Below are 22,251 nucleotides of genomic sequence, written 5' to 3'. Positions count from 1 at the left end.
CTCACTCTGCCACTAATCAGCTGGATAACCTCTCTAGATCTCAGTTTAGTTATCCATAAAATGAAAGGGTTGGATGACATAATTGCTAAGGTCATTTAAATACTCTGAAAATCTTTGACCTATTATAGTAGAAAAGTCAGTACAACTTCCACAGGTTTGTTTAGAGTTTATCAAAGATATTTAGTAATTAGAAATACTGATAGGATCTTGTTATATGAGGACAACTTTGCATGACAGCTCAAGTGGCTAACCTATACTATTCAAAGAAATAAGTCTGAAGATAAAATTAAAACAAATCAGAATGTTAGCAAGGGCCACTAAAGGTGTTTTGTGCTTTACCAATATCAAGGAGGATGGCAAGGCCCTTCAATCTGCCTCCTGCTACTCTAAAATGCAAGTGGCAACTGTACTGTATCTAGCCTTGTGCTTAGAAGTGATAGAACTACTCCTTTCTAGTGCTAAGAAACAATAGGACTCTCCATTTTAAGCAAGAGACAAAGAAGACAGAGCTGTCAATTTTTTTTCTCCTTTCTACAGATAGTCCATTTGTACTTCAATATTCCTGTGCACATCTTATTGAACAAGTAAACCAGACTGTACCAATGATTATAGACAAGTCCAGAGGGGGGAAATGTGCTCAAATAATAGCAATAATAATAATAATAAATAATACTAATAATCATAACAGTGGTAGTATTTTAGCACAACCCGTCTCTAGAGAAAACATGCTTCATTCAGTTGAGCATGTGAATTCATACCTGTTGTCTGTTGGAGTTCTAACAGAGCTTTGATTGTTGAAGTAGCTGATTGTGATTCACTGGATACATCCTGATAAATTATGGTAGGGCTAGTCTCCATTGCAATCTCATGTTCTGACCAATCCTGACGCCGGGAAGCAATTACATGAACTACAGGCTGGGAATCTGTTTTATATTAGTTAAAAAAAAACAAACCCTATAAACAAAGTTTCTCTTAAAAAAAAAAAAACAATTTTTTTTGTCTGTTTGTTTATCTTTCTATTTATTGTAAACTACATGCTTTATCTCCCCAAGAAGACTATAAGCCCCTAGAGGGCATAATGTCTTTCACTTCTGAATTCACTTATTCATTCACTCATTCATTGATTCCACAAACTGGACACTTATGTGCCAGAATCTAGATATGGCATTGAAGATATAAAGGAGCTCACAGAATAATCAGAGGATGCTCAAGAAGCACATAGTCTGGTTGGGGAGACAGACATGTAAAAAGACAAATTACAATTCAATGTGATAATTGCTATTATAAATAGGTATGCATATGTGTAGGTGAGTGCACGTTTGTGTACAGTAAGAACAAAATGCTGTAGGAGTCTTACTTTCTCCAATGCACCTGAAAATATGTGTTGTATTACAGCCTGAGCATTCTGTCAACACTTATTGGATGGCTGAATTACTGAAGGAAATCCTGTTCACTGCCAGCAAGAAAAGACAGATGACCTAGAACCAGCACGATATAACAGGACAAGTGTAACATCTGGAGCTCAAAGTCGTGGGTTATAGCCCCAACTATATCAATTATTAGCAAGTTGATTCCTTGGGTCTTAGTTTCACTATTTCTAAAATGGGAATAAAGTTACCTCTCTTCCTCATAGGATTTCTGAGTATGCAATGAAATGATACATGGAAATGAGCTTTATAAACTATGAAGGCCAATAGAAATGTTATTATTGTTTCTTTGTAGCTTGTAAGTTCTCAATTCTAAGACCATTTGTTAGTTTCAAAATAAATTATAGCCCTAATTCAAGGCTTCTTATATTCATGCTATACAAGTACACATATAAATACTACATGTGCATCAAATCAAGCAACAAGTTATTTTTTCAGTTTTCCACCTATAAAATAAGCAAGTTGGACTAGACTATTACGAACTTCCTAAACTCCTTTGTCCAAGACACCAAAGAGGAAATTGTGCAGGACATAAAGGCATGATTCCTTCTTCTAAATTCAGATTATAATGGAGGAAACGTCAAATAAAGATATATGGCTTTGTAGCTTGGGGCAAATATCAAACAAGACAAATAGCAAGTAAGAGGCTGCTTTGAATTGGGATGGTCAGTGAAAGCATCACAGAAGAATGAAAAGAATTCAAGTAGCTCCCAAAACAAGAATAAATATAATAAACGTTTAACCCTCTATGAACCTTATATTTTTTAAAGCCACAAAGTTGTTGAAAAATGTTGGGGCAAGGGGAACAACTCTTCCAACAAAACAGCCTTCCTGAAAAAAACAAAATCAATATACAATAGATCTAGAATTTTTAATTACCATGAACAAACTACATTTTTCTCCCCAAAACTCCAGGTAGAATATATGCCACACTAAAGACAAATAATTTTCCATTAAACTTCCCCAGAAATACAGAAGACTGGATGCTATCCTGCAATATCAAATGCCATGTGAAGCACAGAGCAGCTTTTATTTATTCATTTTAAGTAGATATGTAGAATTTAAACTTAAGATAATTGATTACATTATGAAATCATTCCTTTTATATAACTTAAGCCCTCAAACTTAAGAAAATTTCATAATGATATAGGCAAAGACTGACTTTGCAACCCAACCCTACAAGACACACTGAATATCCACAAAAAGGCAGGGATTGTGTTTATAGAAATAAGGTAGAAAGAGATAGGAAAAAGGGAAAACAAATTTCCATAGGATAGCTTCTATCAAAGACCATTATCCCAAACAACATCACCTCGTAGGTACTAGAGAGGTTGCTACATCTCTGTCTGTCTATACTCAGAAAGAGCAGCTGACCATAAGTATCACTGTAGCAACCCTGTGACACAAGATAAGTGTGTGAACCTACTTGAAAACTCGTCTTTAAATGATTCTCTCTCCTACTTTTGGCTTATGCTTAGACCTAAATGAATCTACTGTCTATCAAGTCATGGAATGCAATGACTAGGAAATCAGGAGCTTGATCTCACCAGTAACACGTGCTTATGCAGTGTGCATTCATCTAGACTTCCTGCGTCTCTTGCAGATGGTAGCCTTCTGTCCCTCAGATGTCTTTCTGAACTGAACAAGTATTTATTGGATACCTACTACATATTAGATACTAGAGATAAACACTTTAGCATTATACTCAAAGGCAGACTCAGACATCTCTGTGGAAGAATACCTCCTATGTCTCTATTATAAACAGCCTATATCATGCTTTCATAGAATCTTAAGCCTTCTCCATTAGAAGAGATCTTAAAGTTTGTCTAATGCTGCCATCAATCTTATACTAAAATCTTCACAATATTCCCATGGGTCTGAGAACTCTAGCACCAAAGTACTCACTACTTTCTAAGACAGTTTCCTTACAACTCTGCACAGTTATGACAATCAGAAAGTTTTTTCATATTGAGTAGAAACAGGTCTTGTTGTGACTTCTACTTAGCACTTCTATTGTCTGTTCCTGTATCCACAAAGACCAATTCTTTTCCTTCTTCCACATCATAGTCCTGAAGATAACTGACAAAAGCTCCTATGTCCCCACCAACCCAACCCATCCCCATCTTCTCTTCTTCATGATAAATATCCTGTTTCCATCAACTACTGCTCATACAAAGTGATTCCAAATACCTTACACACCTAAATCATTGCTTCTAAACTAAACCTAAGATATCTATATCCCTTTTACGATGTAATATATACCTTCCCTCTGAAGCACTGTCATAAAGCTCAAGGACTTCACAGTATTTAATTGCCCAGACAGCAAGGCCCAAAATGTTCCAGAGAACATTTGTTCCTCAAGACATTTGCAAAAAAGGGTTCCATGGTCAAAAAAGTTGGGGAACATTTTATATTGTATCTTCCACTCTTCATCTTTCATATACATATTAGCACATAATTGCTCTGAAAAGTTCTGCAATAAGTATGTTTCTGCTCAACCTAGATTTATTCCCCACCCTCACCTTGACCTACTGAGATCATGAAACTTCAGAAAGAAATCATTCTAGAAACTGACTTATGACTTACTCAAAGCAATGTCTTTACAAGATACATTTTTATACTTAACTCATGCCTTATTCCATCATAAATCTCTGCCCTTGGTTTTGTCTCATTTTCTTCCACTTCACTTAATATAATCTTATATTTTAATCCACCTTAAAACCTTTTGGAAACAAAGCATAATATAAATAATCTTTAATACTTGTTTAAAAAAAAATCTGGAACACATTCCCAAATACGTTCTAGGCTACCCCATTCCCAAATGAGAAAGGGGAAAAAGCCCATTTAGGAAGAAAAGCACAGGAACAATATGACACATGATCTGATCTTCAGTAAGTGACCAAGGCAAGGATGGCCTTAATCCATTAGGTTTGGTCACCTACTTATCTATCCATATCTAGGTGTATATTACTTACTACTTAACAGGCCCACTCACAAGGTTAGGGAGAACTCCAGAAAAAAAAAAATCTGGACTCAGGCAACAAAAATGAGTTTATAAGTTGCAGCTTAACCCAATGCCACAGTTATTATGGTAGATGCTCTGCTACTTTTTCATTCGGTGAAATTTTTACTGAGTACTTTCTCAGTCCTAACTGAACTCTTTGATAAATACCAGACATGTATGAAGATGAATATGATCTTTAAGCTTGAGAAGCTAGTAGCCTAGTTGAAAAGAAAACAATTATAGGCCGGGCGCGGTGGCTCAAGCCTGTAATCCCAGCACTTTGGGAGGCCGAAGCAGGCGGATCACGAGGTCAGGAGATCGAGACCATCCTGGCTAACATGATGAAACCCCGTCTCTATTAAAAAAATACAAAAAACTATCCGGGCGAGGTGGCGGGCACCTGTAATCCCAGCTACTCGGGAGGCTGAGGCAGGAGAATGGCGTAAACCTGGGAGGCGGAGCTTGCAGTGAGCTGAGATCCGGCCACTGCACTCCAGCCTGGGCGACAGAGCGAGACTCCATCTCAAAAAATAAAATAAAATAAAAACAATTATAATACACAAACAAACAAAACATACAAAATAAAATGGTCAATGTTAAAACAGCTGATGCATAAAGCAATATTGGAAGCCTAACATAGAAGAATGAATCCTTTCAGGGTGATCAAGGAAAGTCTCAAAATAGGATGATGATATTCTAGCCTATAAGGAGACAGTTGAGGAATAAAAATTTCTCTTCCTTCGGGGTGGAGGACAGTAGGTGAAGTTCAGAAACCACAAGTGGAATCAAGGCGTTCTCTTGGCATATGTTGTCCTTATTCCAGGACTTGTGTAGCAGAAGTCACCAGAAAAAGGACCTGAAGTCAAGAAAAGATTGATTTTTCCTTAGAGTAGAATGCCAACTATTAAATGTGCAAAGAATAATGAACTTAGGAAAATCATCTATGGATGCTAAAACTACTGGATAAGTGTTTGATGAGGAACATGATATTTATATCATGGACCTTCCTACAAATTACTATTAATCTCAAAGGGAAACATGTTAACTTCATAGTGGAGAAAACCAGACAACATCATCTTAACCAAGTGATCAATGTGAACATCATCTACGCTGGGACAAGCTGGCATCATGTTTCTCCTGACAGAACTGAGGATATAACATCCTATCTGTGGAATTCCTGATGAATCTAATCATGAGGAAACATCAGACAAAACCAAACTGAAGAATATTCTACAAAATAACTGATCTACACTCTTCAAATATCAAAGTCAAGAAATACAAAGAAAGGCTGAGGACCTATTCCAGGTTAAAGAGAATTAAAAAACTATGACAGTTAAATGCAGCTAAATGCAACGTGTCTACCTGAATTTTATTGAGTACAGGTGAAAACCATAAAGAACATTATTAGTTAATTAACAATATTTGAATATGGATTGTAAATTAGATATTACTATAACATTAAATTTCTTGACTTTGATAATTGTATCTTAGTCATAAAAAGAAGAATCCGTAAGAAATATAGGCCTACAAATTTAAGTAAATATAAGAAACATGATAGCTCAACTTACTCTTACATGGCTAAGAAATTTTAAAAATATACACACACACAGCAGAAGGAGGGCAGAGAATCAACAACAAAGTAAATGTGGCAAAATGTAAATAAGTAGTAAGTCTAGGTAAAGCCTATACACAGGAGTTCTTTTTACTATTCTTGCAACTGTTCTGTAATTTTGAAATTGTATCAAAAGAAAAGGTCACTTTAAAAAGAAAAAAGTGGCTAAAAACTACAAAAGCAACAACAATGTAACAGAAAAATAAACTGCTATATAGTACTTACATTCCTAATAAGTAGGAATATTCTCACATACTTTGAAAATCAGCATGACCGGAGACTAACCAACATCTTAATCCCTTTCTCTTTAAATCACAGCATATATATTCCCAGACCTAGTCTTTGTAAGAACGTAGTAAGCAGCTATACAAGGTGATAAGGGGAGGGGAAAACAGATTATAAAAATCTGCCTTACAGTCATCTATGCCTATTCTAAATTGTGAAATCTTCTGTTATAGAATATTTTAAAAAGTAATATACAATGAAAGATATATTAGGTTGGTGCAAAAGTAATTGCAGTTTTGCCATTTAAAGTAATGGCAACTGCTTTTGCACCAACCTAATAGAAGAAATAAAAACAGAAGGCACAAACTTATGTCCCATTCTTAGAATAAAAACTGAAGATTCGGTCAGGCACAGTGGCTCACGCCTATAATCCCAGCACTTTGGGAGGCCGAGGTGGGTGGATTACTTGAGGTCAGGAGTTCAAGACCAGCCTGGCCAACATGATGAAACCCTGTCGCTACTAAAAATACAAAAAATCAGCTAGGCATGGTGGCACGTGCCTGTAATACCGGCTACTCAGGAGGCTGAGGCAGGAGAATCGCTTGAACCCAGGAGACGGAGGTTCCAGTGAGCTGAGATCACGCCACTGCACTCTAGTCTGGGCAACAAGAGCGAAACTCCATCTCAAAAAAAAAAAAAAAAAAAAAAAAAGACCCTAAAGATTCAACTAATGAAATAGCATGTTTGGGAAGTACTAATTGGTTCATAGATCTCTTAGGAAAGGACTAACAATTTCAAAGGATAACCTGGGATTATGTATATACAGACTTCTACTGTTCATGTCCCCTTTTTGCACCAACTCATACCAAACATTTTATCTGCCCTCTTTGAAAATATATCTTGAGTGCAAAAAAGGCCAGTACAGATCAAGAAACTGCATACCAAAAGAAATGATTGGAGAATAAGCATCAATCAAGTATAACCAGCAAATAATTGACTCATAGTCAATACAGAATGATAAAGTCCATCTTAGCAAACAGATTCAGAAAATATTACTATCATTGATAATATGCTGAAGGAAACTATCCACTCTCTATAATGAGGGCAATATTATGTTTGTTAAAATCAACATTTTATTTTTAATTGATGAATTTTCAAAGAACATTTTGAATGCTTTCTTATCCTGTTCTCTCCTCACTGGAGTGTCAACTTTCAGTCTTTGGCATTTTTTTGTTTGTTACTAATAAAATTCTTATACTAGAGCTGTATGTGTATTTTTTAAATCCCCTATTCTAGATCTAGATTTTATACTCCTAGAGGGCAAGAACTATATTGTACTCCTCTGTAGGGTCTAGCACAATGCTTAGTATGTAGTATAAACTAATCAATAATTGTCAAATTGAATTAATGGACTAATCAGCAATGTGAACCATGTAAAACTAATCTGGGAAGACTCCACCAAAGAGTTAAAATACTAGTGTTTGCACAATCTGAAGACTGTGTATAAGAAAAGTGAAGTTGCTAAGAAAGCACTCCAGAGAGAATAATGGGGAGGCAGAGAGAGGGAATGGAGAGAGTGTGGAAAGAACAAGGGAAGATAAACAGCTTTGCTTAGATGCATCAGAGTACATAAGCACAAATATAAATGTACCACCCAACAATAAGAACAATTAAGATAACTGAGAGACGTGAGTACTAGATTTGTAGAAGGTCTCAAAGCTTATGAACATGAGCTTACTTCAAGAGATTTCCTAGAAGAGTAACATAATTCAAACAGCACTGAGGACAAAGAGTTTCCTGCTGTAGAATCTAGCTTCATAGTTCCTTCCGTATAATTAGGACAACCATATGATTATCTGGGATACTTTTCAGAGTGAAAGGGAGTACTTTAATAATTGTGCCAGAACAACATAAACTAGGACTTGTTCCATGCAAATAGGAATGTATAGTCACCCTACTTATAGCCCACTTACAGTCTACCTCTGACCACCTTGATTCTTTCTCAGGGTATAGCAACAACCATTTCAAAATATATATTAACTTCTTTGCATACTTTTTCTCCTACTTACCCAAACCAGAGAGGAAGAATATGAAAATTACCATCTGGGAATCATAACTCTATCCAGTTTAATATTACCTACCTGACAGATTCATCATCTAAAGTTAATTATTTGATGAACACATTCCATGCAGGAAAGAATGGCAATCTTTACCAAAAATAAAATTTCAGCTCACCGATTTAACATCAAACAACAACCAAAATAAAGCCAAAAGAATCGACAGAGCATACAAATTTGTTGTGAAATGCATAGAAGCAACCTCTAAAACCTCTATTTTAGAACTCAGGCACTATGTCAGTAGTACTTATATATATCAGAAGTAAAATAGATCTTACCTTGGGAACTCTGGGAGGACTCTGTAGAAGAGGAACTACTATCTGTATAATTATGTGGTTCTTCTTTTCCTTCCTGAATAGATGAATTACCAGCCTCTGCTACCCTGGATGCTTGCTGTAATGTTTCTGTTACTAGTTGTCTTGTTTGTTCACTAACAACTGTCGCTTGAAAAGTCACTGGTTTGGGTTTAATAAGAACCTAGGAGAAAAGCAGAAATATACTGAGATAAAATTTTAGAACACGATTTAAAAATGCTAAACTTCTAGGTCATAAACTACTATTTTCCTGGTATGGAAAATATTCTGTAAATTATGCTTTTTAGGCACAGTATTGCTCATCAAAGAGTAATTCAATCTACAGACAAATTACAGTGTAAGCCATATACAATGTTTTAAAGTGGTACATGCCAGACTGCAATAGCCATAATTCTGACAAGAACCTTTGTGCCTGTTATCCTATGACTTCAGGAGTCATTTTAAAATCTGTAGACTATATAGTAAAATGATATCCACAAGCTGAGGATGGCAGAACAAAAAGACACAAGGAGTCTAGATTCCCAGTGGAATGTTTGTGCTGCAATATCAGTCCAGGACTTCCTCCCTCTGAACTTTTATTAATATAATAAAAATAAAACCCTAATCTATTTGAGCCAGTGTTCTTCAAGTTTTTTTTATTTCTTTTTTCTTCATTAGAAACTAAATCAAATTCCTAATTGACACACCTGCAAAAAGTAAAACTTGCTTGGGACCTAAACTAATCTTTGAAGAAACCCCAGATGAATACTGATTTGACAACAATCAGAAGCAACATGGAACATGTGTTAGATCAACTCCCGGTAAAAGTAAAAAACACTGAAACAAGTGAAATGGGAGAAAATTTTCAAACTGGGCCATTCTACTTCAAAATCTGAACTCTAGGAGTTAACTTCAATTGGCTCTATGGAATAAAAACTATTAACTCATCACAATTATTTTTGTTTCTACCATATATAAGATTCTAAAATTTCTCAGACTCTATTAAGTTACCCATTTCCAAGAGTTAAGAAGGAAAACATGGTTTATATCATACTTTAGATGATGAAGCAAACGAAATTATTACAATTGAACTCCATAGGCAATTTGGACTTGTCACAAAAGCTTTTTTTTTTTTAGATACGTAAAGTATTTGGCTATAATTCTGAGGAAACAGATTCTAAAAGTAAATTAGTAGTTTATAGGTAAATTAATACCTCTTATACAAATTCTAGGATGGCATTTCTCAACCAAAACTAATACTGCTTCCCTCAATATTCTCAGAAAAGCAAAATACCTACAAAATAAACAGTAGCCTAGCAACATATGATTAGATTCTGAGCCTCAAATTCCGAGGCAAATTTTCAGAAAAGTTTCCTTATCTTCTATTCGTTGAAAAATAAATACATCTCTAGCTTATCTATTGTTCAAGGGGTCAAGCAAAGCTAATTTTATAAGTAAATAAAATGCTTTTGAAGGCCATGGTAGCTTATAAAAAGTAAATATTTTTCTTTGAGTGATTCTGAATGACTATGATCCTCCTTCAACCACCCCCCTCAAATCACAAAATACACCTTCAGCAAATTGTATTCCCAGGTAATTATTTCCCCATAATCTTTGCTGATAGCACGACATAAACATTTAGATATCTTTAAGAAAGTACTGAAAAGATAAACGAAGTTTTGACGATACGTGAATAATTAACACATTCAAACGTAACTTTTTTAACAATCTGATTTCTTAAAGATTGCTGATCTTTTCCTTCAAATTTCTACCTGGGAATTTTAGGAATTGAAAATATTTAAGAGCCAAGAAAAATCATCATATCTTATAGCGTACCTGTGTTTTCCCTTGCTGCCCATAAACAATTTTTGTTGGGATGATTTTAGCTGCTGGTTGAACTGTGGAACCTATTCCTTTTGGCTGCGTTACAATCATTTTGGTGATGGGTCTTGTAGCAGTGAGGATAGCTGGCTTTGCTCCTGTTGGCACTGTCTGAATAGTCTTTTCTCCCTAAATTGAAGTCAATGATTACATAAGAGATTTATATGCATATAAATGATAAGTCCTCTCACTGAAAAATCAGTAAGGTTTTACCAGGATGATGAAAAAAGGGCTGTAGATTATGTAAGAAAGTTTAATGTTTCCAGGAAATGAAAAATCCTAGACTTGGTCGAAATGATCTAGAAAGTCATCTGACCAACTTTCTACCCAAAGAAGGAATTAATTATTCTCTGATGAGTGAATGTTTTAAAATTACCACATGCAAAAATACTTATTACACTGTCCCATTCATGGAATACATATAATAGTCAGAAAATTCTAGAAGAAGGTATAGTACACTGTTAATGCTTGTCTCTAAGAATTGGGATTATAAGTCTTATCCCCCATATACATATTTATTTGCTAATATATTTCAAATAAATATTTATTTGTGTAATTAGAAAATTACTGTGCAATATACCAGTAGCTAAATGTACACACACAAAATAAATCCCCTAAGTTCTACATATATGAAATTATAAGGATATATAGTAGAATGTCTACATGAAAAAGTATGGGCAAGCAAAATCAGCAGAAGTATTAACATTCTTTCTAAGGTTATATATAGGAAAAATTTGATGAACATATGTCATGAGGAAAGAATGTTATATATTGTTAATAATATATAAGGTTATATGTAGGAAAAAAGGATGGGAAAACTCAGTGCTTCCTATGTTGTACTATTCATATATTACTAATATCCTTTTAATCTATTAACTAGATAGCTTATATCCATTAACTTTTCATCATTTTCTATACTTTCATCTACTTTATTCTTAAGTACCGTTTTCTGGTCACTCATGAAATCAACATCTTTTTACATGAACTTAACTAAATTAGGTTCAAATACAGGGACTTTACTAAATTATTAAAATTTTTAAAATTAAAATTCATAAACTTAAGATGGAAATGAAAAGATCTGAGAATGTGCACCTCATCAGTTTTCCTTAATTTTTAGCCAGCATCATCTAAACGTGTGCCTATCTAAACTTAGCAGCCAATAAACACAAAACACCCAGGTGAGCTGGCTAAAAAGCAATCACTGTGAATTCAGAGCTAAATATAATTACAAAAATCACAAGTTTAACTATCTGCTGTAATTATTTAAGGGAAACATGAAGCATCTGCCAATGGTGTTATTACTTATTTCAACACACGCATACTCTTCACAGTGCCATATCTGGAAAGAGCTCTAGTTCATTTGCCAAGAGCCATTAGTTTGCAAGTGAGCATACCTACCTATTAAATAGCTCAATGGACCCTGTCCAAGTATGATGAGCCATTCAAGCCAAACAAAACCAACTAGCGGCCTGTTTTTCAAAAAAGCTCTTCTGATGTGTGTTGTGGGCATGCACAGGTGAGCAAGTGGTGAGTAGAGGTGAATGTGCCTATTTGGTCTTTGGCAGGGGTGGCAGGGGCAGAGTCTTGCTCTGTCACCCAGGCTGAAGTACAATGGCAAGATCTTGGCTCACTGCAACCTCTGCCTCCTGGGCTCAAGTGATCCTCCACCTCAGCTTCCCAAGTAGCTGGGACAATAGGCACGCACCCCCACGCTAATTTTTGTAATTTTGTAAAGATGGGGTTTCACCATGTTGTGCAGGCTGGTCTCAAACTCCTGGGCTCAAGTGATCCACTTGCCTTGGCCTCCCAAATTGCTGGGATTACAGGCATGAGCCTCCACACCCAGCCCAGAAAATGGTCTTATATGTTGATTTGCTTGTTTTACTAGCACTGCCTGTGTTAAACAGTTGTTATCAGAGATATCTAACAGCTATGAATCATACATGATTCTCAGATCTTTGTGACCACAGGGACTAGAATACAAAGCAGCCCCTCTTACATATCAAGTTCTTTGAAACTGCAAACCACATTACAAAGGGTTCTGAAAATCTGAATTCTAATCCTGGCTTTACTTTTGGCTTACCATGTAAATTCAGGCTAGGAACAATCTGTTTTCCCACACATTGAAAAAATCTAATGCTGGACCCCTACCAATGAAGCTTTTATGAGATCTACTTAAGTGAAGTATAGCATTCCACGTTCTAGTGAAGTCAGACAAGGTAGGGACACTAACAAGCCAAAACAGTTAAGTACCAAGAATAACAAGAAGAAGAAAATCAATGATTGAGGACTTCTTATGTGCCAGGCCCTATTCTAAGCACTTTCACAATAGCTACCAGTTACTAAACAACCTCCCTGGTAAATATCATCAACCCCAATGTACAAATGAGGAAATCAAGAATGAGAGAGGTTGAACATGTCACCCAAGGTCAAACAACTACAATATGAATAAAGCCCTGGTTTGTCTAACTCCAAACCTTCTACCAACTGCCTTCAGAACTATAAATAAATCTGTTATTTCTTTGATTTTTTTTTTTTTTTTTTTTTTTTTTTTGAGGCAAAGTCTCACTCTGTTGCCCAGTCTGGAGTACAGTGGCATGATCATGGCTCATAGCAGCCTCAAACTCCTGGGCTCAAGTGATCCTCCCACCTTAGCCTCCCAAGTAGCTGGGACTACAGGTGCATGCTACTATACCTGGTTAATTTTTTAAATAAATTTTTGTAGAGGTGGGGGTCTTGCTTTGTTGCCAAAGCTGGTCTTGAATTCCTGGGCTAAAGTGATTCTCCCACCTCAGCCTCCCAACCAGCTGGGATTACAGGCATGTGCCACCACATCCAGCCTGATTTTATTTTTTAATAGCTCAAAGAGGTAAAAATGAAAAAGAAAAAAAAAAAAAGTAACAAATGCCCATCAATTAATTTAGTCTTAATCCCACATATTTCTCTTTGCCCACCCTAAGCCAAATACTAGGTCAGTATCTATTGACCATAAGCTGGAATAAAACAGTGCTCCAACAGAAGTCCCCCTACAGTTAAGCCAATGGAATTCTCTATCTGGACAAAGCTAAGCATCTAAATCATGGTCACAAGCAACTTAGCTATGAGCAAGTATGAGCAACATGCTTTAGAAATTACCGTGAAAAATGGCATCAGTTGGTAGTGCTTTAACAGTTATTATATCACAGCAGTAGTAAATCAAGCCATTCAGGCTATTGTGGGGTTCTCAAGTCCTTGTGCAAATATTTATATAGCTGGTCTTTAAACCCTCTGTGAATTGCTAAATCTGCAGTTGAAGCTCTTACTTACTCCAGCATTTAGCAACGTTGTGACAACATTTTTGCCTGGGAGGCCTTGAATGGTCGTTCCTTTTCCTGTAGTCTTTTGCACAACAATCACATTGGGCTTGGAAGTCATTGGGATTGTAGTGATTTTGGTAGTTGTTCCTTAGAAAAGGGGGAAGAAAAGGAGGCCTGAGTTAAGGACTAGAGATACTTGGTTATTTCTATTTATATTATACACAATTAGTACATATAGTAAATGTCATTCCTAGATGACATGAAAGCTGTCATGACGATGAAAATGAAGGCTTGGAATATTAACTTATAAGTCATACCAGAATGAAAGAATATTAAGAATTTACTCTTAAAGCAGTCATCTTTTTAGAATCTGAGAACCTATACACAAAACTCAGAATCAAAAAACATCAGTTTCACCATCAATATTCTTTGACTAGTTAAAAGAAACAAATCAGAATCTCTATTCTATGGCATATACTTCCCCCAGACCCAGTATTATATCTGTGACTGAAGTGATGGGAAAACCCTTCAAAAAAGAACATGAAGCAAATACTTAAATTTACATAATACTAGGTTCTAGAAAAAATTTATGAAAAGAAATAAGCCATTATTTTTCTGTGATTAAAAAAGACAAAGTAGGCCAGGCATGGTTGGCTCACGCTCATAATGCCAGCACTTTGAGAGGCCGAGACGGGCGGATCACCAGAGGTCAGGAGTTCAAGATCAGCCTGTCCAACATGGTGAAACTCTGTCTCTACTAAAAATACAAAAAAAACTAGCTGGGAGTGGTGGCGGGCGCCTGTAATCCCAGCTACTTGGAAGGCTGAGGCAGAAGAATTGCTTGAACCTGGGAGGTGGAGGTTGCAGTGAGCCCAGATCGTGCCACTGCACTCCATCCTGGGCTACAGAGTGAGACTCAATCTCAAAACAACAACAAAAAAAGACAAAGTAAACGATACACAAAACAAGTCACAGATTCACTGTATGCTTCTGTAATCTGCAGCACTCTGCAGAGTGTGAGGATAAAACTCTAATTTACATATATAAACTTATATTGTCAATTATTAAAATCTATCTAATAGGTCTATACCTACTGATCCAAACATAGTATTACTTTGCCCTCTCCCACACATCCTTCCATAATTGGCTTCTCTTCTACCTATCAAATCTACCTTCCAACCTTCAGATGTAAATTCTGGTGCAAATCTTTGATTTATTCCTTGTCTTCTTCTCTTTTTCAAAAAATTTTATTTTTATTTATTTTTTTTAAGGCAAGATCTTGCTCTGTCACCCAGACGGGAGTTGAGTGGAGCAACCACAGCTCATTGCAGCCTTGACCTTCCGAGCTCAAGTGGTCCTCCCACCTTACTCTGATTTTTTGTAGAGACGAGGTCTCACTATGTTGCCCTGGCTGGTCTCAAACTCCTAGGCTCAAGTGATCCTCCTGCCTCGGCTTCACAAAGTGTTGGGACTATAGGTGTGAGCCACTGTGCCTGGACTCTTTTTTTTTTTTTTCAAGAGAGACGGGGTCTCACTCTGTTACCCAGGCTGGAGTGCAGTGGCATGATCATATCTACTGCAGGCTTCAACTCCCGGGCTCACACAATCCTCCCATCTCAGCCTCTTAGGTACCTAGGACTTCAGGTATGTGCCACCATGCCTGGCTAATTTCTGTATTTTTTGGTAGAGATGAGGTCTTACTATATTGCCCAGGTTGGTCTTGAACTCCTGGCCTCAAGTGTTCCTCCTGTTTCAGCCTCCCAAATTGTTGGAATTACAGGCATGAGCCAGCAGGCTTGGCCTGTTTCCCCGTCTTAACTCCCTATACCTCTCAACAAGATGAAAGCCCCTTAATCTCCACACTGTACCTTTTTATGATTCCTCAGTGCTTAGGACAGTGGATGACAATTACATTCTTAAAAAAACTAAATTTATCATGCCAAGAACCTGGAACATGTCAACTGGTTAAACTCCCTAATTTCCCATTTCGTCCCCAGTTCTAACTTTCCCTCATGTTTCAAAATTCTATTAATACATAATCTGTCCCTTAATCTACCATCTTAATCTAATTAGCATGTACTCCAGAGTACACACCATAAACTTTAATCTAACAAGTAACTTCTTCATTATGGCTTCCCGTTACCTACCACACAAAGCCCAAACTCCTCTGCCTAGCTTTCCAGGCTTTGTCAGACCTTAATTTTTAGAATTAACTAATGTACACCTCTCCTTTAATGTGCTGGTTTCCACATTGGTCTTTGAGCATACAAATTCCAATGCTACTTTTGCTCCTGTAATTTCCTCTTATTATGAAAAGAGGCATGTCGAGTTCTTCTTCTATAGGCCTATATATCATCTATCAAATGACTAAGCACAGAATTATTACTTAATAAAGACATGAGTAATATGTCTTCAAAAAATAAACACAGTTTTATTATTTTCCACTGGAAAACCTTAATATTCCTTACCTAAATTTTTTAAACAAAGTTACACTAAGAATAAGAATATTCTAGCTATATGTTAATTTTGGCAATACTGCTACAAAAAATGTCTTTATAATATACTTGCCATTATATAATGTCTCATTAGTCCAAGGTAACATGCTCTGAGGTTACATAAAAGAGCATTTTAATCTATGAACTAGCTTCACAACTTTTTCCATTTATTTGTAGTCTCTGAATAGTCAGCTGTTAAGAACTTCAAAAACCAAGCTGCCCATGATTCACTTATGCTAACTTTAACTCTTAATTAACTTTAATCCCTCACATGTGATTAACTCTATAGACCTTTTTTGACACGGTTTCATACAGACCTCTTTTGACATGATTTACTATGTTTTTGACTTTATGCCAAAGTACAAGGGCCACTTTTTGACAAAACTTGCTTAACAAATGAATTATATTTTTACCTACTAAAATGTCTAATCCCTTCCATTACAGAAGTTTTTCAATTTATATGATAGTTGCAAACCAAGTCCACAAGCTTAACAAAATGTGGTGGGCGGGGTAGCAAATGTCAGAAAATAGAAGAAAAAGGAATAGCATAAGGAAAAGCAAGTCTAACATTATATTAAAATATAATATAATTTATAATTGATACAATGATCAATTATAAATGTCTGAAATTCCAGTGAACATGTTTCTATATCAGGGGATACCTACATTATATTGAAGAAGTATTATTCATTACAAAAAAGTCACCTTCTGTGCTTTCACAGTAGACTGCCGTTCCCATGTTACAATAGAATTATACAAGTTTACTTGCTTAGCATTCTTTAGGGCAGATAATAAAACTCATGCATATATTCCTCTGTATCACAACACACAACAGAGTATCTGGCTCGTAGCATATCAGAAGGACCCATCTATATAGTCTTCACTTATAAAACAATCGAGATATACTGGGTGCAAATAACTGTAAATCCCATTTGGATAATAATGAACTATGATATTGATGCATTCCAGGCATTCTTATTTTTAAAAAAGATCCCTGTAAAAGTGTGGGCATTATAATAGGTAGGCTTAAAGAAGAACACAAATTTATTGGCTCAGATTTTACTATTCTATTTATAGATTCTAAAATTACCTGACAATCTTGATCTCTTAGGTGAGGTTTTAGGTTGCTTTGCTCAAAGAATGAACGAATGAAAAAGTGCAAAAACAACAGCTTCTTTCCTGGACACTGTACTAAAGATCAGGAGAATTAAAGTTTTGCTGTTGTCACAGGTTCTCATTCTCACTACCCAGAATCAAGGTAGTGAGTTCAACTCTGAAGAATCCAATATAATTATTCATCTAACCCTCAACAAAGCTCACAAAAAAACGTACAAATCTGATAATCTAATATATAAACATGTAAATAAATATTTGATTCTATAAAATATGAATTGGCCGGGCGCAGTGACTGACGCCTATAATACCAGCACTTTGGGAGCTCGAGGCAAGTGGATCACCTGAGGTCAGGAGTTTGAGATCATCCTGGCCAACACGGTGAAACTCTGTTTCTGCTAAAAATACAAAAATTAGCCGAGCGTGGTGGCAGGCGCCTGTAATCCCAGCTACTCAGGAGGCTGAGGCAGGAGAATTGCTTGAACCCGGGAGGCAGGGGTTGCAGTGAGCAGAGATCACACCACTACATACATTCCAACCTAGGTGACAGAGCAGGACTCTGTCTCAAAAAAAAAAAAAAGAAAAGATATGAATCAACTCTAAAGATAGTCATGGATTCCATTTAACTGCTTGTTCTAATAAAAAGAACAAAGTGATCTTTCTAGAAAGTACTCTGGAAGCATTAAATTGCATTCTAGGATATTTATACAGAGGAAGTAAGAATTCCACAAAATAATTTATGTATAATAATGTTCATCATAGAATTATTTATAACGACACACACACACACACACACACACACACACACACAAGACAGCCTGTAAGCAACCTGAAACTTGCTACAATAAGAAAATGGTTAAATATGAGGGGGGGTGTCAAAATACATTTACTAGCATGGGAAAATAACACTATTACAGGAAACAAGGATAAAATCTGACTATATTGGATCCCAATTAAAATATATATATACACACACACACATTTATACAAATAAATGAACAGAAAAATGAATAAAAAGAAATATACCTAAATTTTAACACAGTCCTATGGATAGTAAAAATCATAGGTTTAGCGCAGTGGCCGGATCTCAGCTCACTGCAAGCTCCGCCTCCCGGGTTCACGCCATTCTCCTGTCTCAGCCTCCCGAGTAGCTGGGACTACAGGCGCCTGCCTCGTCGCCCGGCTAGTTTTTTGTATTTTTTTAGTAGAGACGGGGTTTCACCGTATTAGCCAGGATGGTCTCGAACTCCTGACCTCATGATCCGCCCATCTCGGCCTCCCAAAGTGCTGGGATTACAGGCTTGAGCCACCGCGCCCGGCCAAAAATCATAGGTTTTTCATTTTCCTTGAACCTTGCTGTAGTTTCCAAATTCCCCCACAATGAGAGGGAAAGTATCTTTTTTTAAGCCATCTATTCTTATAGCTAGATGTGTGAGTGTATTTTAAGAAAAAAGCCAGACACAGTGGTTCATGCCTGTAATCCCAGCACCTTGGGAGGCCAAGGTGGGCAGATCGCTTGAGCTCAGGAGTCTGAGACCAGCCTGGGTGACACTCAAAATCCCTGTCTCTAGAAAAAATACAAAAATTAGCCAAGCATGGCGGTGTGGGTCTGTAGTCTTAGCTACCTGGGAGGCTGAGGTATCAGGATTGCTTGAGCCCAGGAGGCTGATGCTGTAATGAGCCAATCACACCACTGCACCCTGGCCTGGGCAATAGAGTGAGACTTTGTCTTAAAAAAAAAAAAAAAGGAAAGTACTTCTTTTTTTTGAGACGGAGTCTTGCTCTGTCCCCCAGGCTGGAGTGCAGTGGCCGGATCTCAGCTCACTGCAAGCTCCGCCTCCTGGGTTCACGCCATTCTCCTGCCTCAGCCTCCCGGAGTAGCTGGGACTACAGGCGCCCGCTACCTCGCCCGGCTAGTTTTTGTATTTTTTTAGTAGAGACGGGGTTTCACCGGGTTAGCCAGGATGGTCTCGATCTCCTGACCTCGTGATCTGCCCGTCTCGGCCTCCCAAAGTGCTGGGATTACAGGCTTGAGCCACCGCGCCCGGCCGGAAAGTACTTCTTTTTTGTTTGGGGGAGATGGGACCCTAGAAAAAGCATCTGCTCATGGATGAAGACAGAAAACTGTGTAAATTCATTCAACCAGGCTTATCAATAAACAGGCAATGAAATGTTTATAGTAAACAATAAACAGTTTACTATAAACAGGCAATGAAAGATTTTAAAACTAACCTATAATCCCAGTATCATAGATCAACAATAATATTATAAAATAAGAAAACTGTCTTTATAGAGAACAGTGAGATGTAACACAAGGAATAAAACACTTTGGAATAAAAGTGTCAGTGAAGCAGAGATAAAGACGTAATGAGCACCATGCAATGAATAAAGTTGTTTAAATTGTATGCCAAGTATATCCTGTAATGCTGGAAAAGTCTCTACTCATGTACACTCATGCACTTGAAGTAGCAACTAACCATGAATGGTTTTATAATTCAATACAAAGATGGATAACACGTTATACCTGTATAAGATACATAAATTTCAAATGACATCTCTGCTTTTAGGAAAATGTGCTTGCTTGTATTGCTCTAACCAGGTACAAAGCAGCTACATTATGAATTAGGTCTGAAAATAGAGGACTCGTGACATCTAAACATTCCTTCAAGCTATATGAAACTACAAATTCACGTATAAGTAAAGAAAAATCCTTAAGGTCATAAAAAACTACCTACCAATGAAATACATGATCCCTTTTTGACAAATGTTTAATTGAGTAAGTGCTTTATACTATGTAAAGATACTGTCAAGTAATAAATTATAATTTAAGTTTTAACTGTTATTTAAAATATCCTCTTAAAAGCTGGAGTACGATGATTCTTTCCCTACTGGTTTCACCCTCCTCAGTCTGGCAAACATTGGATTTTCTCATTTACACTTAAAAGTAGAGCCAAAACTAACAGCTTTAAATACAGCACTTTATGCCAATACCATGCTCTACTTTGCTTTTTCTTTTTCTTTTTTTTAACTCCCTGAGTTATCAGCAACATCAAATTACTGCCAGGAACTTCAATCCCTTGACTTTAAAATGTTAGAACAACTCACCTGGGGCATACAAAATATAACTCGTCTACAAAAATGTTAGACAATTAAAGTCTACAGTCTTGCTTAATCAGAGATTATTTACATCATTTTAATTAAAAATAATAATCGATGAAAACAGATGCCATGTTAACATTCCACATTAGGGTTCACAACCCAAGAACTGCAGAGATTAATGAGCCAATAAAAACCAGGTATGGTTTCCACATACCAATAAATAGGCAGACGGTTGGCTTTCACTATTGAAGTAAAATATTTCTGAAAAGCAAAGTTAATATAAATGGCAAAAAGCAAATAAACTATTCAAATATTTTTATTTTTAATAAACTAAAGTGACATTAGTAATTGAAATTATGAGATATGTTCCCTAAAACATATTTAGAACAAATAATAATTCTTCCACTTTCTAACTCTAATTGGTCTTGGACAGGTCAATTTGATCTCTCTAAACCCAAACCTATCTTCCTTTGTAAATTTAGCACAATAGCAACCACCTCAGAGTTGTTATGGGGTCTGAATGGGTTGACAAATAGGAGAATACTTTGCAAATGAAAAATCTCTATGCAAATATAAACTATAATCTTTCCACTCTGACTAAAAGCAACTAAAGTTTCTTTCCATTTTAAAACTATCAAAAGCTTTATATGTGAATATTGAATATTAAAACTAAAAAGTGTATTTAATCATGAAACATAAGGACTAAAACAAAGCTTTAGATTTCTAAGCAAAAAACTGAGATCAAATATAATCCTTCAATGAAATAAGTTTTTTTTTTCTCTCAATGAAGGCCATCTATACCTTTAACATAGTTCAGATATACCTACCAGAAACTATATTACTGCTAATTATCTTGCCCCCCAAGGTAGCTAATGATTTGGGTACTACTGTAATGATGCTACCACTCGTAGTTTTCACATAGGTTGCAGCTCCAGGGGTTGCAGCCATCCGACCAATGGATGGGCTCACTGTTGGCCGGGTATAGGTTGCTTGTGTGCCTACAGAAAGGGAAAAGCCAAAAGAAAAAGTTGTCAGTGCTTATAGAAGAATGGTAACTAATACAGTTTAACTATAATTCAATATAATCTATATTGCTCTAACTTGAAAATGGAATTTCAAGGTGTCAAAACATTAATTTATAATTTTACAGCCAGTTTTCAACACATATAGCAAGTACTACAGCCAAGTCAATTTAAATTAATTTTACACATAAAATTTTGTGATGTGTTGCATCAAATTACTAACCCAAGAAAAAGTAGAGTTAACTCTGTTCCCTTCTCCCACTACCCTTCTTCTACTAGTTTTATGCCAAAAGAAACAAATTTAATCATCTTTCCTGCCAGAGTATTTTAGATATTTCTGTCATAGATTTTAAGGTCTCTGCATCTTTTTTATGCTGTCTTAGTGCCAAACCCAATGTTGGCATTGAGCAAATAAGGCAGTATTGTTTGTCTAAAATTTCACAAACTTTCATTGCTTTGTAATCTGCTACCCTCTAAATACACATCCATCTTTTAAAGGGTTGGTTATTCTATCATTTTAGTAAAGATTAAAGTTAAAGCTGCCTAGAGTTGCCAGGAATATTTCTCTTTAGCCTAAAATTTTCTCTATTTACATATTTCCTCAACTTTAGACCTGTTAGACTATTTTTCTTCATGTGTCTCAAAAGATTTTATATCCTTCCCCACT

The 22,251-nt window shown here is 36.3% G+C and overlaps 1 protein-coding gene across 11 annotated transcripts in view; it reads right to left on the bottom strand.

The window, feature by feature from the left end:
* The window catches only part of EMSY (EMSY transcriptional repressor, BRCA2 interacting), a 110,198-nt gene that overhangs the window by 16,052 nt on the left and 71,895 nt on the right, over window positions 1-22,251 (bottom strand). For 10 of the 11 annotated variants that reach the window (XM_026446986.2, XM_026446977.2, XM_026446980.2 and 7 more), the window contains 5 exons: window positions 21,390-21,560; window positions 13,866-14,002; window positions 10,515-10,688; window positions 8,664-8,862; window positions 759-923 (listed from right to left, as the gene is read on the bottom strand). In XM_026446986.2, coding sequence (XP_026302771.1) covers window positions 759-923; window positions 8,664-8,862; window positions 10,515-10,688; window positions 13,866-14,002; window positions 21,390-21,560 — 846 coding nt within the window. The remainder of the gene's footprint in view (window positions 1-758; window positions 924-8,663; window positions 8,863-10,514; window positions 10,689-13,865; window positions 14,003-21,389; window positions 21,561-22,251) is intronic. The other variant, XM_026446983.2, reaches the window with a different exon arrangement.

This window comes from Piliocolobus tephrosceles, chromosome 13 (genome assembly GCF_002776525.5).
Source record: "Piliocolobus tephrosceles isolate RC106 chromosome 13, ASM277652v3, whole genome shotgun sequence".
NCBI classification, from domain to species: domain Eukaryota; kingdom Metazoa; phylum Chordata; class Mammalia; order Primates; family Cercopithecidae; genus Piliocolobus; species Piliocolobus tephrosceles.
This window is presented reverse-complemented; position numbering and strand designations above follow the sequence as displayed.